The 12975-nt window shown below is 30.2% G+C and overlaps 1 protein-coding gene across 2 annotated transcripts in view; it reads left to right on the plus strand.

Annotated features, from left to right (window-relative positions):
* Positions 1–2938: 2938 nt before the first annotated feature.
* Positions 2939–12975, plus strand: part of LOC124362180 (histone demethylase UTY) — a 135379-nt gene continuing 125342 nt past the window's right edge. Inside the window, exons 1-2 of one of the 2 annotated variants that reach the window (XM_046816444.1) lie at positions 2939–3158; positions 11181–11247. In XM_046816444.1, the coding sequence (XP_046672400.1) occupies positions 3091–3158; positions 11181–11247 (135 nt within the window). In that variant the 5' untranslated portion in view covers positions 2939–3090. Of the gene's footprint in view, positions 3159–6837; positions 6927–11180; positions 11248–12975 lie in introns of those variants that run through there. The other variant, XM_046816443.1, reaches the window with a different exon arrangement.

The following is a 12975-nucleotide window of genomic DNA, read 5'->3' on the forward strand; positions in this document are numbered from 1 at the left end:
GAGTTAACATTCAAATAATGGAAATAATACAAATAAGAAAAATGTAATTTGATGTAGAAAACAGTAAAAGGTATGAGTAGCATGGCTACTGAAGTAAAGTAGGTTACTTTCATTGACTGGTTACTGCTTAGGAAGATAGATACTGTGGAATCATCTCGATTAGGAGGCTAAGTTTGAGGAGCTTTGGTTATAGCGAGCTCTGGAGTCTCAAAGGTTAATATGTGTGTTATAGGAATCTGTATACGTCAGGAGTAAGGAGGTCTAGGTACAGCTTCAAAAACCCAAAAGTGAGTTTAAAAATTCAGAGAAGTTTGGATGTTAGAGAACTGTAAGATTTCAGAACATTAAAGGTTACTATGAAGCCAATATGACATATGTTTATCAGTTATTTGGAACAAAGATATTCTGCTAAAAATGTTTGATATGTATGCCTAATGTTATTTTCACTTCATTGATATTCTTACACAGTGGGCACAAATAAAACTGTCAGTAAATACAGAGCCAGTTCTCCTGCCTTGCAAAGGCTGATTTCAGATCTCACTGCAGACCATTTTTTATCCAAGAGGTTACTTAGTCAGAGGTTATTCTGACTATTGTTAATATATTTATTTTTCTTTGCTTGCAGCATGTGAAGAAAAACCTGCCTTACACAACACTAAACAGTAATGTACATATACATAACACAAGAAACAGTAGCAAAATTGATAGACATATCACCAGGATCTCTAAAGTATTAAATTCTCATGAGGTTGTAAGTATAAAGCTTTTTAATTGTTTGTCTCAGAGTGCTCAGCATGTTAGTTTTATAAGGGTTAAGAAAATAATGCATGCCTGGTTGATTGCAAATCCGTTCTATAGGCTGTGTGAGTTTTATGACTCAAATGTTGCTGATGTAGACTTTGTGTAAGTATCCTCTTTTTTTAGATATGTTTTAATGTTTGTAAAGTTTGACTTGTTTTACATAAACATTGTTGTTATTTTCAGAAATTATTTGCTTGTGTTTTTTTTATTTGCTTTGCATGCTATGAAATGCACTGTTGTTTATCTTTAGTATCGTTGTTTTATCTGTAGTATGACTGACAAGATCAGCTGATGTATGTATATTTCCTTGAGATCAATAAAATTATTCTATTCTATTCTTGCACTATGATTTATTTGTTATTGCTGTAACAAGTGATATTGCTTTCATAATCATATACAGGCTGGCGATAAGGCTTATTGACACAACATGACTTTTAGATAAACAAAATGCCTGAGAATTTAGTTGAGATGAAAAAGATATTTTTCACAACACCTACATATCTAAAATAAAATCGTACAACTACAAATTAGTATAGTGCTACTTATTTGAAATTTTCTGTTCATAAGACTGTGATGTTGGTTTATGTTCTTGAATAGTGAAGTCGATATTGCTTCAACAAATTAGATTAAAATTATTATATCTCAGTTTAATTAACGATCGTAACGATTTGAATGTTTGTGTTGTCGAGCGGAAACGTATTTTGTATATACATTTCTTATATTTTTGTCATTTAAATGTAAATGTGGAAGAATTATCGTTCTAACAGAGGGGGGGTATATAATGTACGGTTGAGTGTAACCTTACTACATCATGGTGGCAAAATAATGTGAGTAATAACCAGCATATGATGAGTACTCATTTATTAGTAAACAAAGAAAACATTAAAACATTTATAAAGTTTATTATAAACCTCTAATTACTGAAAATGAATTTATTCCTCTACGATCGGAAGATACATTATGAGGAGTAATTTTGTGACCTAACCAACAAAAAAAGTATAGTTACGATGCCCATATTCGAATTAAGCTCAACTAACTTATAATAAAGACTGAACGATCTAACACTGTCTTAGTCAGCAAAGACTAAGTGTTCATAATCAGTAAATCTAAGTTATGGAGCGCATAAAATAATAACTTTTAAAGTCCGACACTAGTTTTAATACCATGGTGCTGTAATCCCTATCTCCTAGGGATAGGGGCGGAGCTAAGGCTAGGGGATGTCTGAAAGAATCATCCGTATTCCCAGGAGTACCTTTAGAGTCCGGCGTATTACACAACATTTACAGACGAAATACAAAAATAATGTTTATTATTTTATTACTATTTTAATACATTAACTACATGCCCGGTCTTGTAACGAACAAAAATTCCCTCAAGATAGTACCCACCAGATAGCAGATAAAAATTCCACTTTAAATGCTTCCGCTCATTGAAATATTATTAGTTAAACACCAAATAGGCATAATATTTAGTTTTGATAAATATATTTAGAGGATCACTGATTTGTCATCCAAATACGAGAATAATTACAAAAATATCCGATAATTAAGTTATTGAGAATTAGGGCAAGGCTATAAATATAGAAAGAGCATTTTCTCTGTAAAAACGTATTTGCTAAGACAAAAATACGTTTCTTAAAGTTTTAAGACGTTTCTATAGCATCCATAAAAAAATAAATTTAAAAGTCGAAGTAGTAGGTAGTAAGTTCAATATTAACTATTTTTCAAATAAATAAAAATATAATATTTACATTATAGTCTATATATATATATATATATATATATATATATGTAAGTGAAGTCTGTAAACTGATCTTGTTTTTGTTTTGAACTAGGACTGTCAAGTGCTGCTATCTCTTGTCTTAAAAGAGGAACAACAATAATTCCTTTATACGAACTCTAATATGAACTCAGAAAGGTCATTCTTGCCCTTATTAGGGAAATGTTTTATGGGATTACGGAGGCTAGCCAATACAGGTTTAAACTACAAATTAAAAAGAAAGAAATATATTGTTCTACTTTTTTGTAAATCTGTATTCTCATAATATTTTTTATGTTTAATTAACATAAAACTTGTTTTTAATGTGTTACTTTAAACAATTAACGTGGTAGTTTTCGCTTCCGCTATCCCAGACAATCTTGAAACGGAGTCGTCTGAACTGCTGTGAGAGTTGGCTGCTGTTGAACTTTGGAAATGTCAATTTAAGTTTGTTAAGTGTTTGTTATGTTAATAGGATGCCGATATTCAGTGAGACATATTCATGATGATATAGTGTTTTATGTTTAAAACATGGCACAAGAGACAGATGATATTAATTTGACCCCTCAAGAATTGCAGGTTCTATCGGAACTTGACAGGTAGGCAGAAATGGCTGCTTCAAGTTATACGTGTCTTTTTACTAATTTTTATTCATATTATGACCGCAAATATTTTATTGTGTATTATCCATTAAAGATATACCAATATTTTGTTCCAGAGATATTATTTTATCGCCTTACGATACTGGTTTGATAGGAAGGGGGCGTAACCCCCACTCGCGTAGTCTGCTAACCTAGTAATAGGTTATGTTTCAAGCTTATCTTGTTTTGTCATTGCTTTAATTGTTTTAAGAGATTTAGCTTAACTTCTCTTTTAACTACATCCTGCATATTCTTAGATAACAGGTTAAGTAGATATTTCATGATATTTTACGAGTTTTAAGCTTAAAAACTTAATTAGGTCATTGACTTCTCAGATAACCTACTTAATAATAAGCACTCCAAGACATGGTAAAAGACTTGTTATTACAAGCTATTCTTAACTTAATTAATTAAATTACGTCTAGAGTTTGTTCTGCATTTGGTTTGTGGAATACATGTTTTTATTTAAAACTGGAACTTTGTCTGATTGAAATTACCTTAATTGAGGACATTATTTTAACTCAAAACTAACTGGATTTTTTACAATTCAGTTTTGTAATTGGTAAGGATGAATATTTTAGTCCACAAATTTATGGGCCTAGTTGGGTTTGGGTTTAATTAAAAAATGGTACCAACATAGGTATATTACCACTTATTTGTTAATATGAAAAAGGAAAGAGGCAGTTAACCCTAGAAGTGTGTCCATGTTACCAAGGATAAAACGTCAGTCCAGTTTTGACTTGTTGCAAGGGTTTTTTTCAAAATTCGTAAAAAATACTTAATATCAAGATAACATATATTTTTGTATCTCGTTTTTCTTCTTAGAAGTTGTTCTATTTGAAATAGGAATAAATGTTTTGATATTCTTTGGTTTAGTATATATTTTCATGAAAAATAATGAGAAAATGCAAAAAGTTTTATATGAAAATTTTAAGTTTGGACCTCTGTAAGGTATTGAAATATTACAGTAAGGTCAAAATGTTAAATGTATAAAATGTAGAGACTTTTATGCCAAATTAGAAAATAGATTAAAAATTTCTATTAAATAAAAATTGTAATTTTGCCATTTTTTTTTACAAAAGCGAAAATGTACAAAAATGTACAAGGGTTTGGGCTTTTAATTTTTTTTTACATCCAAATGTGACTATATATTTATATGAAAAACAGTTTTCTATTGTAAATTATACATGCTATTTGAAAAGACTAAAAGTAAACAACAACAAAATAAACTGTTATTTTATTATAAGCTTACAAAAAAAAATCTTTTGAAAAATGAAAATATTTTGTAACAAAATTCAGAAACAAGCTATAAATTTTTATTTATACTTTATGTTTATGTAATTTTTGAATATACCCTTAGTAAGTATGTTTGTTTGGCTAAAATAAAATATAAGATATGTTCAAATACTTTGAGAAGGAACTGAGTTATGACATTTTTTGTTAACAGTCACACGTTGAAGAATTTACTCATAAAAAAATAATCTGGTTTGCAATGTAAAAAAAATATGAAAACATTTTTTAAATTTTTTTACTTGTTATATTATGTTAGCACATAATGTTTGAAAGAAATACACTCAATAATTTTTGAAATTGAGTAAAAATAAATGTTGCGCGTCAAATACTGTAAAACCTTGCATTGTAAAATTTTTGACAATATATAAACAATAGATATTATAGTTCAAAATAACATTGTTTTATAATGTTTTTGTCATTTCATATGCATTTATGCAGTAGAGTATTTCAACCTGAAAAAATAGAGACCTAAATTATGAAAATCGGTACAAAAATAAGCTTGTGGTGAAATAAAATGGTTAACAATGCCCGACAGGGATGGGTTGGGTTGGTCTTGATGCGACGCCGTGATTCATCTCTTTCGTTTCGCACTGCCGGAAACCTACTGAACTAAATTTACCGCTGAAAGATTGTACCGGTAGATAGTTTTTTTTCACTTTACACTGTTTTTTTTATTTTATTTATTGACAATAAATAACTGTGTGAATGTTATTATACTAACCAGCATAATATATGCTGGTTTACAACTTTAGAATTGTCCCTTTTTAGAATATTCATAGTAAATCAACTATTCATTCTAATGACTTTCTGTTTACACTGGAAGAAAGAATATTTCATTCCACGTCGATTGACAAATGGCAGCCCTGTTTGCAGGCAATACGTAACTTGCTGTGATTGGTTGAAAATGACGTATTTCTTTGACCCGGCCACCCGCGAAATTCAACTCAAATGATGACTTCTTCAGAAAACATTTCACCACGACCGTAATATTGATTTTAGAAAAAAAACGTTTATAAGAAAATTGTAGAGTAGAATCTCACAATTTCAATGATACCAAAAAACATGGTGATTTTTTAAAGATAAATAATTATTTTTAATGAAAAACTGAACCGACATACAATATGCTGGTTCCGCACAACACACATAAATTACAACCGACATAAAATATGCTGGTTCCACACTTCTAGGGTTAAAGTAAAATATATTTCTGAATTCTTTCCAAAACAAATTCTTAGTACCAGGAAAAACTTGAATTAGACTTTGAATTAAACTTGCCCAGCTTTATATCAATGATTAACTGCTTCTATGAAATGAAGGAAAGAATTCTCCCTATGGGTTACCAGGAGCCAAACCCACATGTTGAAGCCACTTAAACAAATCTCATCATCTCAAAAAAGTTATCTCACATGTATTCCTCATATTTTCATCGACATTTTCAAAGGCTCAAAATATTAGTTACTTCTTCTTGCTGCTTATTGTTTACATTAAAATTATTATAAGTAATGAAGTTGATATTACATGCTAAGTTAAATAAATTGTACTATTGAATTATTCCTTCGGATAAAAACATCGAACCATTTGATAAAAACAACCGAAAAACGAGTGTAGGCCGCTTATTAAAGTCCATCCTTTGTTCCTTAATAAATAACAAGATGAAGTATTCCTCATAAAATACGTTACAGCAAATCAATTTAATATGTTTAAACAGGTTATTGTACAAAACAATACAAATACTACTGTATTGTGTTAAAAAGGCAATACATTCCTTCCTTTAACATTTAATAGCAAAAGATTTAAAATTTTGTTTTAATTGTTGGAGTAATAAGCTAGTGAATTGAAGTAGTTTTTGGGTTGTGAAAAGGTGTAGGCTACAGAAAAATGTGTCAAATTTTTGATGGAAATTTTTTTATATAGAATGGAATTCTTACAACGTAATTTCTTTTGTTGGTGTAACAAAATGTAAATAAATTTATAAAAGAGAAGACAGTCCTCTTTTTAGCCTTACTCTGCCCATCTTAATAGGCCACTGGCCTGTGCAATTGTTGAGCTGTACAAGGAACTCATCAAACTAAATAATGGAGAGAATTTGTATAGTAGAAGGTTGTCAATACTGATAAAAAGTGAAACGATCACAGGGAGGATTCAAACTTGTGCCATATCTAACTCAGAAAGACTGATGCCATAGAATACTCGGGCATAGGCTTTTCTAATGGCATTGGCATTAAACCCTAATGATTTTCCAGATGTGAAAAATCCATTTCATTGTAAAACATCTGTAGCAGTTTTACTAAACAAGCAATACTCTGATTAATAATCTGATTGTAAATGATGTGAAGAAATGTGTCATAAGCCAGCCACCATGGTAAAATTATGTAAACATGAGATTGTCCATTCAGATTCTACATTTATTCTAACAACAAATTCTAACAGAAGGTGGTATCTGTTTAAGTATAGCAAACAAAATGTTAGATTCGTTTTAATGAGTAGGACTAAACTGCTCTTGTTTCCAAACAATAGTCTTTAGAGAATAGTATCCCTGTTTTGTAATGGCAATGAAAATTTGTATGATATTTTAGAAAAGAGGAAACTGAAATTCTGTATAAATATTAAAGTCATGTACAATGTGTGTGTGCATGTATGCAGTTTGTGTTTGTGTGTGTGTGTGTGTGTGTGTGTGTGTGTGTGTGTGTGTGTGTGTGTGTGTGTGTGTGTGTGTGTGTGTGTGTGTGTGTGTGTGTGTGTGTGTGTGTGTGTGTGTGTGTGCATGTGCGTGTGAGAGTAATTGAGAATAAAGTTGCTTAGCTTTGAATAATAGCATCTAAGTTACATGTTTAGCCAATGTAAATTTATATAACTATCCTAGCTGAACTAGGGCACAATGAATGCCAGTTTAGTCCTTAAATTAAAATATTAAATCTTACTTAAATTTTAGTACCTACACATGTACCTCTACAAGAATAAACAGTCTAGTATTGAATTGCATACTATCAACATTAAATTTAAATAAAATTGTTAACTGATTGATTCTCTTTAAGTGCTATGCTTTATTTAATCTTAAATTAAAATAAATCATATTCAAATAGAATCTTCTTTTAACACGCTTTTTTATGTGTAAGTAGAGATAGGAACATTTATTGTTGTTGTTGTTGGAAACCATAGAATAATCTCTTTATTTGTATTTTCTTTGAGACAAACAATGGTGTCATATTTTAAGTATTAGAAATTTATTTTTTTATTTAATCTTCATAAGTCAGAAAATTACTTATTGTGCGAAGTTCATTACTGACATATTGTAGTTTACCATTCAGAAGTTTTAATATTAGATAGCTATTAAGAACTATTGAATAAAAATCTACGAATATTTTCATATTTGATACATTTTCAGAAAGTTTAACTGGATTGATTTTTTGTCTACAATGTAAAGTTTGTTTATGACAATAAATAATTTTAATTTATGAGGTTATTAACCTATTTATTGGCTGCAGTATAATAAGCAGCCACCACCACATTCAAATCATCAATATTTATGATTAACTTAACTAATGAAAACAAAATGTCAAACTGAATTACATTATAGGCGTTTAAAATTATAGTATAGTTCAACTGTTTTTACATCTAAAAAAGTAATAATTTAATGATGTACAAAAAAACTATCTAGGCTATGTGTATTTATAAAATGTAACAAACAAAACAGTGTAACATTTAGTTACTTTTTACTATGTTGAAGGGTAAACGTGTCTGACAGCTTGCGATACTCATTAAACATGAACATCGCCATTGTCAGAACAATATTGTTATTCAATACTACAGCCGACCTATTAGTCAATTTTCTATGGAACAGATGTTTAGGTGGTTATAAGATGCTAACACTAATATTCATTCCCCTCATCTGAGTAGTAAGTAATGTACGTATGTAAGTTACATTAAAGGATAAAAAGGTACCAAGGTACTTTCTGAAATTAATTTAGCATAATAGTTTTACTTGTTATTATTTAATTATCACTCAACATAAAAAGTTCCAGCTTTAAATATAAACATGTCAGTAGACCCACATGTTTTTTGTTGTTATGATTTAGCTTAAAAATGCAGATATCCACTCAAAATTTCTCATTCAAAGTTCAAAAAAAGAATAATTACTTCTCAGCTAGTAAACATAGTGTAGAGTAAAATTGGAAATTTACTAACAGTTCTAATGTCAGTGGTGTATATATAAAATTATTTTGGGTGGCTGACACAATGGGTGGTTTAGGAAGTATAATATTTCCTTTCTTTGTTTGAAGATTTTTTAAAATAATATTTCCTTAAGAAATAGGGGATCAGGAATCTTTCTCTGGGAAATTGTTGATCTTTAAGACCTCATAAATGTGTTCTAGCTTTAAAAAAAAACTAAGTTAGTGCCTTGAGCTCCCTGATTCCATGTCTAAGGTCATTTACAGCTGATTTTGCTGACAACATATTTTTCAATCTGTGGTAAGGTTCAGTGGTGGCCGCACATTTTTTTAAATACGTAAGTTTTGAAAAGTGTACAACAACAACGTCCAAGTAAACGTAATCATACTAAAATTCTGAAGTAATTGCAACAAACACTGCACGACTGTATTTAATATGCCCTGAATGATTTTGTTAGTTGTCTTGATTGATTTATAATTAATTTGCAGTAAGACAGTTATTTATAAATAATTTATTAAACTTCATGGTTATAGATTATAAATATTAACGGTTTTTGGTAAGCTTTTACATTCATTCAACACTTGTATTTTAGTGTTAACAGAGACAAAATAAGATGCTGAAAACCCTACCACTTAATTTGCTTTTACTATATGGTTATCTTGTAAGATTTTAAGGTGTTGGAGGTTCAAAATATTTGAAAATAATATATTACTGAGCTAACTATAGTCATCAGAACAGTAACTTTATCTATCTCCAGTTTGATATTTCAGAATGACAGCTCCATGTAAAAAATGTATTTTTCTTCTGACTGTGCTGTAAGGGATATTGTAATTATTTTTACTTAAGACTAATTTATGACACTTTCAATATGGGACCTAGAAGAAAATGTATTTTAGTCTTTGTAAACTTCCCATGGTACTTTGTAATGTGATAATCGCTACTGCACTATTGTTCTTATTTGCATACAATGCTGTAGAGTCAATAGGCATGTGTTAATGGCTGCGAAATGTAATCATGCTAACCTAGCTATTCGAAACAAATTTTAATCAGGAACTAATGTACATTAACTTAGTAAATAAGTACAAATTACTTATCTAGTTCAACTTTTAAGGACACATTTTTATGTTTATGTTTTGTTTTTTATGTTGAAAAGTGTATTAATATAATGCATTGCTTCTATATTTATCGATTATCCTTAAAGGCTATTTTATATTGTAGAATCATTAGTAAAATAGGATGACAGGTACGGTCCACTTTTTGTCTATTTGTGATTAAAGAATAAAGTTATCACTGTACGCAAGATAAATTTATAAAGAAATAGAATCAAATTAATGGTAAAAAAATAAAACAGAAATAAAAAGTTTAATTGGATTAAGAACACATAATAACAATAAATGATTTCAGTATTGCATATTTTAAAAATGTATTTAAATTTCACTATTTAGATTAGAACTTAAGGAGATAACACTGATAAAAAATTTTTTTCATTTTGGAACCGTGATGGAACACAACTTTTTGTTATCAAAGCATTGGTTAAAATCTTACATAAAGCAGTTCTTGAAACTCATAAAAATCCACCTAAAAGTATTGTTTTTCTAAATTTTTGTCATGTCTTTGGTTTTAAATTTATTATTGTCTTTTAATAAAGTCATTATTCACAACAGAAGGCTAATCATTTCAAAGATGCTTTATTTACAATGTTTAGACCATTTAGGATAATTAAATAAATCTTTTGTTTTTATCAACTCCATTTCTGTGACAATACATAAATTTCTAGTAGTCATAATTAACCCCATAGGGACTAAGATTTATGCATCCTCCTAATCCATGGATCCTCATGTCTCTAGAATTCCCAGCCTTGGAGTTTAGGTCCTAGTTTTACTGGTTTGGTATCTCATGTATCATAATCCCCGACTCGTAGGTCTCCCTGACCTCAAGTCCTACTCATATTTCTTACTGTCTACTGTGTCTGTATGGGATCTTTCTGAGTTTCAGTGATATGATCAACCATCATACCAATCCAAAAATTTGTTAATAAATCAAATTTTGCTGAATTCTTACCTTTGTAATATTTCTGTTATAAAATATAAGAATTAGTTTACGCCCAGTTATTTCATCAATGTTGCTAGTCATTCTGAATCAACATAATATAACTATATAATTACGGTTTAATTTTAGTTTTGTTCAGTTTTAGTCAATTATGATGTCTATTAGTACCAGTTCAATCTGTGATTAATTCTTAATTTATAAAAATAATAAGAATCTGTTCCACTAACATCTTCCTTTATGTGCTATTGGAGGAATTATTTTTTCTTGCTGTCTTAATCTAATGACTGCAGTTATTAATATAAAATAGAGTAAGTAATTTTGTCCTTAGAAGAAGCTAATTTGGTTCTTTGAAAGTAAATTAAAACATTAATTTAAACAGTCCTGAAATGAGTTAAACTGTAATAGTTAGTTTAAACTATTCTTAAAGTGCAGTACGCATTCTGTTAAAGCTTGGATGGTGTGTTTCAGTCGGCAGTTTGGATTCTTGAAATTGAACTCTCCCGAGCAAAGCAAGAAAAAAGAGTTAGTTGTTAAGGTATGTAAGCATTTTTGTTGTGCATGTTTGTAAGCATCATGTTAAAGTTGATTTTTAATATGATAAGAAATATATTTTGCCAAAATTAAATTTGTTTAAGTAACCTTTCGATTTTAAAAATTAAAATAAAAAATCCATAGTATATAATGATGTTTTGAATCAGTTGAATAATTGTTTGGTAGCATTTATTATGAATTATTCAGAGTTTGGAAGAGTGCATTTTTTAATTGTAGACGCGTTTGGCCATGATTAAAAGAATTTCACAAATTTAAGCCCATTTTCAGCCTAGAAGAAAACCATAAAAACTACAATACTCAAAAAACATGTTTTATCACATTAAAAAGTTTTTAGACTTTCCATGCTCTCCTGAATGCAGTTCACATTTTATTGCAGATGTTTTCTAAAATTACATTTATACCTTCACTGCAGCGCTATATTGAGTGATAAATATTCGAGATTATATAATCAAGGGTACTTTTAACCAACAAGTATGGACTAGGGCGTGTCGCAATCTACTTGTTAAACTTCGTCAAGATATATACATTTTTTTCTTGAAACATAATGTAATGTTGTAATTTGTTTTTGACTAAGACCTGTGTTGTGTTCTGTTGGTAGTAAATACAAAATGTGCAGTTGACCAGATCTCTCGAAGTTGATGTTTTATCACAGATCATCTAAATGGACAATCAGAGATAATTTCTAGAATAATTGTTGGTTAACATCACAAATGATTGAAACAACCAGAGATATATAGAATATAGAGTTGTAGAAATATGTTTATGATGTTGTGTAAATTGTTGATCTTTCTGGTGGTAAACTTGCCAATAAACATACTTTAAAAATGAAAGTGGAAGAGAAGGATTCCCTGCTATAGGTCTGGTTTGAATTGTCTTAAATCAGGTCGGGTGGCTATCACTGCAGGCCTGGTCACTACCATTCATTCCTATACCAGCACAGAATTCTTGAGTTTGAAAAGTGTTAACCCAGGTCGGGTGGCTATAACAAAATTTAACTAAGAAATTAAGAAAGCCAGGTTGACCGTACTGCTGGCTCTCTTGATTTCTGGTTCAGCTTAGAGATATGTATTAATTTGGTTTGACCACTGATATCAAACAAATGAATGCATGACGTCTTATGACTGATGCTTCACAGGTGTCAGTACTGCTTATTAATAATTTTCTCTTGTACTTGGGTAGCATAGCTGGTCATTGTAAATTTTTTTCATTATATTCTATCAGTTTCTGGGAAAATGCAAGTGGGAAAACACAATAGCCAGCAAGTGCAGACTAATTATTGTACCTGTGATGACTTAGTAAATATGCAATTATCCAGTCGAAACGGAACTGTGGTGGCCAGCAATGTTGGTCTCCTAACTTGAAAAGACATTTTATAAAATCCTATTCCTAGGTGACGTTTCAGAAATTTTGATGAAAGAAATTGCATTATATTATTCTTGAAGGAAACAGGATTTTTCCGGACATTTGCCATCGTTCAGTGAAACAAGTGCCGATGGCTGAGCGGTCTAAGTCGTTGGACTTTGAGTCTGTGTTAGAGATAGCGCAGGTTCAAATCCTGTATGTGACCGTTGCACTTTTATCAGTACCATCGACCTCGTACTGTATCGACTCTCCCCCTTATTCTGTTTGATAAGATCCTCGCACAGGCTAGTGGCCCATGGTTACGGACAGAATAAGGCTTAAAAGGGGATCGGGAGGATCGGAAGAAATC

The sequence above is a fragment of the Homalodisca vitripennis genome, chromosome 5, assembly GCF_021130785.1.
Source record: "Homalodisca vitripennis isolate AUS2020 chromosome 5, UT_GWSS_2.1, whole genome shotgun sequence".
NCBI classification, from domain to species: Eukaryota; Metazoa; Arthropoda; class Insecta; order Hemiptera; family Cicadellidae; genus Homalodisca; species Homalodisca vitripennis.